This window comes from Gadus macrocephalus, chromosome 13 (genome assembly GCF_031168955.1).
Source record: "Gadus macrocephalus chromosome 13, ASM3116895v1".
Classification (NCBI taxonomy): Eukaryota; Metazoa; Chordata; class Actinopteri; order Gadiformes; family Gadidae; genus Gadus; species Gadus macrocephalus.
The window spans coordinates 1,536,657-1,548,714 of NC_082394.1; the positions used below are offsets into that span (position 1 = coordinate 1,536,657).

Here is a 12,058-nt window from a genome sequence, read left to right on the forward strand (position 1 = left end):
CAACCTGCTATGTTTTATAGTTTGGTGTAAACGAATGGTGTGTACTTTAAAGTAAGCTATGTCAGTGGCTTGAAGAGACTGGATATGTCCAATAGGTCCCTGTTCCCTCACGTTGACCTTCATCTAAGCCTTGGTTGTTTATTACAACTGTGCTACTGTACTTTTTCATTAAAATATGGAAAAACACTGTCTGTGTTATTGGTCTTTTCTTAATGCAGCACATTTTGTTTTGTATCACTCGTTTACTTTGGTTTTAACCCCCACGTGGCTGCAATTTAGGCCTCTTTCCTAGTCACTACATACCCCTACCTACTCCAGAGAGATCTTTGTGTATGCTGTATCTCACGAAACTGAGTACAACCCACATTTTTGTAAATATTTTATTCAATCATTCATTGGACAACACTGAAGAAATTACCCTTTGATAAAATGTAAAGTAGTCAGTGTATAACTTGTATAACGGTGTAAATGTACTGTCCCTTCAAAATAACTCTACACACAGCCATTAATGTCCAAACCGATGGCACCTAAAGTGAGTACACCCCTAAGTGAAAATGTCCAAATGGACCCAAAGTGTCAATATTATGTGTGGCCGACATTATTTTCCAGCACTGCCTTAACCCTCTTGGGCATGGAGTTCAGCAGAGCTTCACAGGTTGCCACTGGAATCCTCTCCCACTCGTCCTTGGGGACATCACAGAGCTGATGGATGTTAGAGACCTTGCGCTCCTCCACCTTCCGTTTCAGGATGCTCAATAGGGTTTAGGTCTGGAGACATGTTCAGCCAGTCCTTCACCTTTACCCATATGCGTCGATTACGCCGGGAACCGTCCCCACCAGATTTCTTCAAGATTAATTTTGTACCCACCACTTGTAAAAAATAAATAAAAAATAATCGAGTTGAATAATTATGGATTATTACACGGGTCTTCTCAATGCCGTGGAACGCTCCGTTCACTTGCTTGAGCTCTTCACAACTTCCGGCGGTTGACCGCTGTCAAGGAAAACAAAGGATTTTTTGCCTCTAATGAGGTATTTGGTATCACTCCTCAAGTAGTCCGGTAACCTTTCAACCCCAGCGTCTTCGGTTGCTAAGCGACGTCAACGTCTTTGGCGGCGCGTAGGTGTCCTGTTAGCCCTGTCGGGGCTTATTTTCCCGATAATGACCGGCGTTTTATCCCTTACTTACACGGCTCTTCTCAATGCTGTAGACTGCTCAGTTTACTTGCATGGGCCTTCCTAACGTTCAGCTGTCAATTATTTTTGTTTTATTACACGGCTCTTCTCAATGCAGTGGAATATTCACTTCCAGCATATATGACCGCTGTCAAGGAAAGTGTTTTTTTTTGCCTCTGATTCACGTCATCTGTATCACTCCGCAGTCTGGTAACTTATCAACCCCAACGTATTCGGTTGCTAATAAGCGACGTCAACGACTTTGGCGAACTATTTCTCTGCTGCTATCAACGCTACGATTGATAACCAATACATTTGAAAAAGACACACTGTGTGAAGTTATTTTTTCGATTTAGCAAGTAGCCATTACTAATAATATTGGCTGGGATGATGAGGCATCAGACAATCAAGTCATTTTAGCCTGAATACATAGGTAAAAAGCACCAGAGCCGGTTGGACAGTATCAGAACGATAACCTGTTGAACTAAATGGATGTGTTAGGCTACTACACCACGGGATGCATCTGCAGACCACTGCCACAAAAATAAAGGTAAGACACAATAATTTTTGCTTAAGATTTGCTGGTGCTGTGGCGAGGTCTTCGATGTTTTTTGCACTCAAGTGGTCGGCTGTTTTAACTTGCAATTTGTAGTCGGTGTTGACACAAAGTGACTTTTGGTCATTCTTGTTTTGCTTTAATTCTGGAATAATTGTGGGGGGCGGGTGCATGAGTTTTGGTCAGAATGCCTGATGTAGGCTAGTTTTGATGGAATGCGTGTTGTGAATTGAGAACAGCCAGCTCATGATGTGACACAGCGTTCAGCTGTGCAACAAATATTTTTTTCTTTTTCAATCTTTACGACTTTTGTAGTGCTGTGTGTAGCCACACGTTTGGCCGTTCTGAACTTAAACAAGCAGTTAATTTCCTTTCCTAGCTCCTCTTGTTTATGTTGTTAGCTTAGCATGTCACGTTGTCAACATTGGATACATGGAGCATAACATAGGGGGTCATGATATGTCCAATGCTTTTTGGAAACCTTTTCTTCATAAAACGTGCCAGACAGATTTTGTATACATTTTATTCCTTATTAATTAGCTACATGGGTATGCCGTCTTTCAAAACCTTTCATTACTGGCACTAAAGAGAGAAAAAAAGAGTGCATCCTCATGGTACCCAGCACTTCTGAAAATACATTTCTGAATGCGTCTCTGTCCCCAGCACATTTCAAACCAAACTGACGCCCATGTCTTTACCCTCAGCTTCTTTAGCAAGGCAGTGGTCCTCTTGGAGGTGTGATTGGGGTCGTTATCATGCTGGAATACTGCCCTGCGGCCCACGCAAGGTCTCTAACATCCATCAGCTCTGTGATGTCCTCAAGGACGAGTGGAAGAGGATTCCAGTGGCAACCTGTGAAGCTCTGGTGAACTCCATGCCCAAGAGGGTTAAGGCAGTGTACTCACTTTTGTGCAAGCGGTTTAGACATTAATGGCTGTGTGTTGAGTTATTTTGAGGGGACAGTACATTTACACTGTTATATACTACTTTACATTGTATCAAAGTGTAATTTCTTCAGTGTTGTCCAATAAATAGATTTAACAAGATATATTTACAAAAATGTGAGGGGTTTAATCACTTCTGTAAGATACTGTAAATCAATCTGTTAGTTTGGATGATGGTGTCTGCTAAATGTTCAATCCGTAGTGATATCAACTTAAGAAGATGACGTCAATACCATCCAAGCACAGAGATGTAGTGCTCCATTTCAATTGGAAGTAAGGGTCAACGCATTGATTTATCAATATAAATACAGTTTTGTTTATTAATTTTTTTTTCTTCATAAAAGTAAAAAAAAAAAGTGAGCAATATCATCGACATATTTAACTAAGAAGAATTAATTTAGTCATATTTTGTCAATATTCAAATTTATAATAATCCATTACAAAACATGTAGCAAAGGGTTTGAGTATAATATTCTCATCTAATTCCCCTAAGGAAGTGTTGTAGGAATTTGGGAATACGTGTGACGTCATGACGACGCTCCGCCGACGTGCTCCCTCCCTCTGAGGGAAGGCGCACATTCCCATTGTCCAAGATGGCGGTGTTGGTGTAGAATCGCCGATGCTGACATGATTCTAAACGATTTTATTCCTTTATTTCGAATTTTATGTAACCGTGCAGTGGATCGGGCGTTAGTGTTCGTTTACAAAAACCATCGTCGCCGAAATTATACTTGAGAGTATCCTCCGAACGCGCCCTTTCCGAGCTGGAATCACCTTTGCAGGCGTTGAAAACTTTGGGCTCCATCATCCTCCTCGTTTGAAAATGAAAAGGCAGGCCGGGAGAGAAACGAGTCCCTCCAGGGCCCTAGCGAAGAGGATCCGTGAGAGGGAACGCGAGGCGCGGCGAGAGGAGCTGCCTCCCCCGCCGCTGGCTCTGCTGCTGGCGGAGAGCCGCGGCTACCACAAGCGTAGCCGGAGTCGGGAGCGAGAGAAGGGACGCATACCGCGGGAGGAGCCCCGCATACCGCGGGAGGAGCCCCGCATAGCTCGGGAGGAGCCCCGCTTAGCCCGGGAGGAGCCCCGCATAACCCGAGAGGAGCCCCGCATAGCCCGGGAGGAGCCCCGCATACCTCGGGAGGAGCCCCGCTTATCCCGGGAGGAGCGCGCTGCGGCGCTGGAGCTGCACCACAGACATGAGCTCGGTCTCCTCGGGCGGCCGCCTCTACGGACCGCGCCGGTGGAGGTCCCCGGTCCCCGACCAGGTACACTGGAATATAAAACACTCCTCATCAGCAACCTCGGCTCGCAAGTCTCGGACGAAGACGTTGAAGACTCGCTTTTCCACGAGTTCAAAAAGTTCGGGGACGTTAGTGTAAAACTCTCGCACACGCCGGAGCTGGGACGGGTCGCATACGTTAATTTTAGACATCCCGAGGACGCAAAGGAAGCCAGACACGCCAAATCCACCCGGTTGGTGTTGGGCGACCGCCAGCTGAAGGTAGAGCCCATGTACGTCCGCAGACGAAGCGTCACTCCGCCCGAGGTTGGTTACTTACCGCTGCACGCACCGTACCCATACCGACAGAGGTCCATGTCGCCGCCGGGCCCCGCGCTGGCCGGCATCCGAGACCCGAGGGCCCGGCATTACGCGCTGGAGAGCCTGGGTCTGGGCAGAGAGAGGGAGCGGATCCTGGATTACTACGGGATGCTGGAGGAGAGGAGACAGCCGTACGGCTTTCCTCCCGTCCCCGTGGTGCCGGAGGAGCTGAAGCCTGAGGACGACCAGAGGGCCACCAGTAACCTGTTCATCGGCAACCTGGACCACAACGTCACGGAGGTGGAGCTGAGGAGGGCCTTCGACAAGTACGGCATCATCGAGGAGGTGGTGATCAAGCGGCCGGCCCGCGGGCAGGGCGGGGCCTATGGCTTCGTCAAGTTCCAGAACCTGGACATGGCGCACCGCGCCAAGGTGGCCATGCAGGGGCGCGTGATCGGCGTGAACCCGGTGAAGATCGGCTACGGGAAGGCCACCTCCACCACGCGGCTGTGGGTGGGGGGGCTGGGCCCCGGCATCTCCCTCACGGCGCTGGCTCGGGAGTTTGACCGCTTCGGCAGCATCCGCAACATCGACTACGTGAAGGGCGAGAGCTTCGCCTACATCCAGTACGAGAGCCTGGACGCCGCGCAGGCCGCCTGCACCCAGATGAGGGGCTTCCCCCTGGGGGGCCCGGAGCGCCGCCTCCGGGTGGACTTCGCCAAGGTGGAGGAGAGCCCCCCCCGGGTGTTCCCCTCGGGCTACCAGCCGCCCGCCCCCCTGCCCCCCCACTACGAGCTGCTCCCCGAGGCCTACGCCCACCACCGGGGGCTGGAGCGGGACGGGCGCGCCCGGGGGGGCACCTCCTCCCCCCCGCCGCCCCACGTCCTGCTGTCCCAGCGGGAGAGGGCGGTGCTGGAGCGGGAGTACCTCAGCAGCCCGCCCCGCGTCCTGGAGCGCCGCCCCCCGGCCGTGGAGGCGTTCGGCCGGCCCGGCCGGAGCGCCCGGAGCCGCAGCCGCTCCCGGGAACGCTGGCTGAAGGAGCGGGACGAGAGGCGGGCCCGGAGGCGGAGCCGGAGCGCCTCCAACGACCGCGCCCCCGTGGCGGAGGAGCGGGAGAAGGAGCGGGAGCGCGACCGCGGCAGGTCAAAGGTCAGGGTGCCGCTGGGCCCCGTGTCCCCGGAGCCCAGCCCGGACCGCGCCCGCGTCCGCGCCCCCGACTCCACCACCGAGTCCCAGGACCACTCCCCCGAGGGGGGCGGGGCCCCGCCCAGGCCGCCGCCCGCCAGCGCCGCCGACCCCGCCCCCCCGCCTCCCCGCCACCACGGCAAGAGGGGCGTGTCCGGGGACCACCCCAACAACCATCACCACAGGAACAGCGAGCCCACGGCCGCCTCCCCCTCCCCCCACCCGGACCCCCGCGCCGGGCACCCGGCCCCCGCCTCGCTGACGGAGTTCGCGGCGGCCAGCCTCCCCAAGGCCTGGCCCGGCCTGTTCGCCCTGAAGAACAGCAGCTTCCCCACGCACCTGTACCTGCTGGAGGGCGGGGCCTCCTTCTTCAGCGGCATCATGAAGGGCCAATCGCAGCCCTGCCAGCTGAAGATCGCCCAGCGGCTGCGCATGGACCAGACGCGGCTGGACGAGGTGGCGCGCCGCATCAAGCAGGGCCGCCCCGACGGCTACGCCATCCTGTTGGCCCTCCAGGGGCCCGTGGACCGCCAGGCCCCGCCCCCCGAGCCGGGGCTGCAGGTGCGCCTGCTGCGCCACCTGGTGACGTACCTGAGGAACAAGGAGGCGGCGGGCGTGATCAGCCTGCCCGCCGGCCGGGAGGGGGCGCCGGGCGCCATGCTGTACGCCTTCCCGCCCGGCCACTTCTCCCAGCAGTACCTGCAGGAGGCCAAGAGGACTGTGGGTAATCTGGAGGAGGAGCACATGGTCATCGTGATCGTCAACGACACTAACTGAGAGGGGGGCTGGTGCATTTTGGGGTGGGACGGGGGTGATCACACACACACACACCCACGCACACACACTAGGACAACAAACAAACACTCACACACACGCACACAAATACTAAGGATTGAGAAGAAATTTTTATAAGTCGTACCGATCTTGTTTTTTCACACTACACGCGTCTCTATACCTCTCCTCCCTCTGAGCGTATCGTGTCATACTCTATAGAAATGAAAGAAGAATGCATGGGTTAGACGTTCCTCTCGGAATGCTAGGAAAATTGTTGTTTTTACAGGCTGTGTTTCTCAGCCCAACCTGAGACGATGTACTTGTTTGTGTTTGTGCTGTACATAGACGCGATGTAACTTCTGAGGGTAAATGGGGAGAGCTGTTTGGGGACACGGAGCATAGATCTAGGTGGGTGTGGGACCTGACGGTAGGGCCACTACAGGGTTCAGGTCAGCTTGATTGTACTGTTTGGGGTACGGGGTGAGCCAAGGCTGTTTTAAGTCTCTTAGAACGAGTCCGGGGGTCAACACAGCACTCTTTAACCTCTCGCAGAGCTCCTGTATAGGTAAACACGTCTTGAGTTCATTAACCATTCCTGTTCCGTTCATTAACCATTCCACCCTTTGTCATTATTATCTAGCATGTTTAGACAAATTAATATGTGTTCTGGGTGCGATGTGTTTTTACAGAACGGATGTGCTTCTATATTGCGGGCTCAAATGTAAATGCCTTTTACCTTTTTTAAAGAAAATACTTTTATATCGTCCATCGCTCCATTCCACAATCCTTCCAGTCCTCTCTATGTCCCTTTTTATTTTTCCTCTATAGCGTCATCACGGTTTTGTTACGCAACAGTTTAAAATCCGGCGTCAGATTCTTCAGCGTAGTGACATCACCATGTATATTACACTAATTAAAGGTCTGTTTTTGCCACTGAATTTCAGTTTGGTCATGCGTTGTTCATTATGTCATGCAACTTGAAATAGGTTAAACCATGGGTGGATGAAGGGGGGACTAGGGCTGCAACAAAGAGTCAATCCAACCGTTAGTCATAGACAGAGAAGTCGTCAAATCTAATTTGTAGTACAAAAGTCCAAATAACATTGGCTGCTTAATGTAGCAGTTCAATTCAAATATTGGGATCACGGATAATTATAAAAGGAATAGTTGTGTTTCTTTTTTCAATTTTGAATGGTCATTTGTGTCGGCATTTGTTTTTATGTATTCGATTTTATCGACTAAATTATTCAAACGAAAGAATAATCGTCTTATTAAAACACAGTGAAATAATCGTTAGTTGCAGCCCTACTGTCATCATAAATGCCCACGATTAAATTCTAAGTGTTATTATGTGATAATTGTTGTAACGTCTCAGACCAACTGGCTGTACTTTTCCATTATGGTAATGCCCATAATGGGGGCGGATCTTCAGCGGAACAGGACCGTTGATTACAATCTTGCTGTGTGTGGTCCTCTCAACTGTCAATCACGAGTAGAATGTTAGAATCTCAATCCTGTTTACAACATGAACACCGACCGTTTGTTCTATCTAAAGACACATTTATATTGACATTTTTCATCTTGGCGGCAGTGTAGCCACACTAGAAGCTCTGTTAAATTGTATTTTCTTGTTTTTAAGGTTAAACATAGTAATTTTTAGTATCCAAATAGAATTGATGATGCTGTTTGGGTTGGGCAAGAACTTTCGTCATTCTATATTCGTATGTAAGACTTAATTAATGGTTTTAGTTTTTATTCCCATAAATCTCTTATCGAAGAATAATTGCCATACTTAAGCAAGCCAATAACTTGACTTCCCCACACGAGTGTGATCTTGTGTTTTCGTCGCAGACCTTTGTCTTGTATTCCTCAGAGATTGTCCTTCATGTGAAGTGGTTCCGATGTGAAGTTTTAGTCTCAGAGCAACATGGCTTATCTCTAAACCCTATTTCCAACTGTCCACCACAAATCATCTTTTACTCTTTAAATAAAAACTAAAATAGATATCACTCTCTTTACTCTTTCTTTGTATCAGCCAAGCCTTGGCCTCCGATTTTTATCAATAATACCTACATTTTCTTTACCGCACGTGTCGGCTGTAAAATGACGGGTAACAGCTAGCGTTAACGGTAGCCGCAAGCTAGCGTTAACGGTAGCCGAGAGATGGGTACTGTACGAAGGGAAGCCAAAGCAACTCCATTTCACAACCCTGCTCTACCCTTCTCTTTGTGTACCTCTTGAACGCACAATGAAACACTACTTCGTTTTTTGATAGTGACAAATGTGTTGTACATGCGTGTATCATGTCTTAGCGATGTATCTGCTGAATGTGGTTGGGTGAAGTTACAGCTAACATGCTACGATGACCATCTGTTCTGTGCCCTGAGTGTGTGTGATCTGGACATAAAATTTTGTGTTCTGTACGGAAAAATGTGTAATAAAACATTATATGCTCTCGTTTCTACGAATGTTTTTTTTTATTTTTCCATTTGTACTGCAATAGAGTTGAAGAAATTTTTATGTCTCTAAACCCTTTATTTGTTTTGATATTTAGGCTACTCAAGACTCCAACATCATAGTTGAAAGGTTCTCTTTCCTCAGACTGTAGTATATGTGCAAAACACTATGAATTAAAGGGCCCCTATTTACCCAGCAGGTGTATGTGATTAGCCATTACAAGCCACTGCCAAACCTGCCCTGTCCTATGACATAGTGACGTCACAAGTGGGAGTGTCCACTTGGTTGTTTGATGGATAGATATGCCTACCAATTGGAAGGCTTGGCAGACTGCTAGACAGCTCTGTCCAGCCTACATCTGGGTGGACACGCCCACTTGTGATGTTACAGGGCAGGGCAGACTTTGCAATTCCTTGTGATGGTTAATCACACTCAGATGGTGGTCAAATAGTGTCCCTTTACGGGTTAATAATGGGCCGACAAAAAACAATGAAAAGCCAGCGAAGGTTATGACAAATAAGATACAAAACTAACCATTGTTTACACGATTTGATACTGCATTTTTTAGGGACTAGCAATTCAATGAATTTGTATTTGTCTTAATCACAGGTACCGTTTCAGAGGGCTTAACAGATAATCTATTTATGACATGACTTATGATTTATGACTAGCAGTCTATATTCTACACATGGACCTATTCCGCCACTAGGTGGCAGTGCAAGCTTGGCATTATACTGCAACATAACATATTGCACGACAGTATCACTGCACTAAACAGATAGAAGTAGTCAGAAGCCAGGACCGTTTTCTATAAAGATAACTATATCGATAACTAACTATACAACAGTAACTATATCAATGGTGTTCATGGTCATATTCCATACGGCTGTGTGTTCTGTGATCATCCCTGAGGAACCCTTTGGTGAGGCGACGTTCAAGTGATGGGCTGGGACATGTCTTAGTGCATGGCTGAGCACTTCAGTAGTATCGCTTATTGTCTTTGAATTGTGATGCATCGTCTTGACATGACGACATCAACTTATCGTGAAACCAATTGTATTGTCAAATTTAATAATCATGAGCGGATATGCCTTCAAATTGATCCCAATAGAGGAGTGAAATGTCAGAGAGAAAGGAGGCATGGATTAACTCAGCTTCAACCATCACATACTCTCCAGGTGGTACTAAAGGCATGGCCTAGGGTGAGGAAATGCTCTCTCTCTCTCTCTCTCTCTCTCTCTCTCTCTCTCTCTCTCATGTCTCTCTTTCTCTCTCCCTCTGTGTGTGTGTGTGTGTGTGTCTCTCTCTCTCTCTCTCCCCCCAGAAGGTGGAGGTGGTTATCTTACAGATGTAGACGGGAAATGGAGGCTGATTAAATATTAATGTGGAACCATCCAAGCTCCAATGAAATCCATTAGGAGACAAAAATCAATAGCTGGTGACTGTGTACCCCCCCCCCCCCCGTCTCCCCCCTCTCTGAGCAACCAAGTTTGGACCCAGTCTGTCTGGATCCATTTATTCATCGACCTATCTATCTATCCGTCTATCTGCGTACCTTGTGTAAAAACCTAAATGGTTTGCGGAAACCGGTTTCCGCAAAATCTTCTAGTTATGTCCACTAATTCGGAATAAGAGAGAATCCATCCGTCTGTCCATCTAACTAGTCTGCATCCGCCTGTCCGTCTGTTTCGAGGTCTGTTTGCTCCTCAATATGAAGGTTCATTGGAAGGTCAGCTCCCTGGAGGCCGTGTGTGTGTGTGTATGCCTGTGTGTGTGTGTGTGTGTGTGTGTGCGTGTGTGTGTCTGTGTGTGTCTGGTGCCTGCATGAATGTGTGTGCTTCTGTGTTCACTTAGTCTCTGTCCTCTCTTCTCATTATAACTACTGATAGCAAGGCTTACTGCCAGCACACAATCTGATCCGTGCATTCAGCCTCGGCCCGGCCTCTCCTCTTTCTCCTGCCTTCTCTCATCTCCTGTCCTCTCTGCTCCTCTCTTGTATGTCTCCTCTCTTCTGTCTCCTCTCCTTTCTGCTCCTCTCTTCTGTCTCCTCTCCTTTCTGTCCTCTCCTCCTCTCCTTCCTGCTCCTCTCCTCTGTGTAGCTCCCCTCTCTCCTTGTTCCTCTTGTCTCTCCTGTCCTCTCTCCTCTCCCCCCTACCTTCTTCATGTCCTCCTCATCTCTGGATCCTTGATCTCTCGCCCACCTCTTCCTCATCTCCGTCCAGACTAACCCCTCAATTAACCCACAATCCCCCACCCCTCGTCACATCCACCCTCCCCCCTCACTCCCCCCACCCTCCCCTCCGACTCCCCCACCCTCCCGTCTGACTCCCCCACCCTCCCCCCTGACTCCCTGCGCCCACTGCAGGCACCAGGGTTATCTACTCCTCATTCATCACCAGCTAACGCCTCACTTCCTGTCTTTCTTTCCATCTTCCTCTCTGTCCATGTGTCGCTCTCTCTCTCGACCCCTCTGTCTCTCTCCCTCTCTGTCTTTGTCAACAGAGCTCTCGCGACCCCTCTGTCTCTCTCCCTCTCTGTCTTTGTCAACAGAGCTCTCGCGACCTCTCTGTCCCTCTCTGACTGCATGTCCGTCTCGCTGTGCACCTCGTTATCTACAGCACCCCCACCTTGTTAGTGTGTCTGGACGGACTGTGTGCTGTCTCTCTGGTGGGTTTCCATATCGATCAGGGGTGAATACCTGAGCCATGATTCCCTGAACGTTGACCTGCCGAACAGGAAGCAGATGAACAGTATTCTTCATACATGTGAATATTATTCATAAATATACAGGGGCGGAAAGTACTTTTACTGTAGTATTTAGGGATGTTCTATTTCAGTAGTTTGTGTTAATTAGTGCTATTCTAATTCTATCCTATGAGTTACGTACAAACACAGACACACAGAAGCATACACTTACACTGTCACACAAACAGTACCACTCACACACAGCCCGTAGGGACCCCTCCCCCCCTGCTGGGGCCCCTAACACGGGCCCTGGGGCCCCTAACACGGGCCCTGGGGCCGGAGAGCGGGCAGATGGTGAGGACCCCCAGGTCTCCAGGCCAAGCTGGAGTCCCTTCATATAGATCTCCATGCTGCCCCCTCCTCTACACACACCAAGCACGCACACACACACATACACACACACGCACTCACACGCACACACGCCTTTACACGCACACACACGTACAAACCACGCACACACCACGCACACAGACACACACATACACACACACACACACACACCATTACACGCACACAACACGCACACACACACACGTGCGCACACAGACACAGACACACACACACACACACACGCACGCACACACACACCTTTACACACATGCACACACCACACGCTCACACACATGCACACACCACACACACACACACACACGCGCACTCACACACACACACACAATCGTATTT

General features: G+C 49.5%; 1 protein-coding gene across 1 annotated transcript; it reads left to right on the forward strand.

Annotated features, from left to right (window-relative positions):
• Positions 1–3,226: 3,226 nt before the first annotated feature.
• rbm15b (RNA binding motif protein 15B) lies at positions 3,227–7,110 on the forward strand. Its single transcript, XM_060069455.1, has one exon. It carries the CDS (start codon positions 3,500–3,502, stop codon positions 6,173–6,175), a length of 2,676 nt encoding a protein of 891 aa, XP_059925438.1. The 5' UTR covers positions 3,227–3,499; the 3' UTR covers positions 6,176–7,110.
• Positions 7,111–12,058: the final 4,948 nt, after the last annotated feature.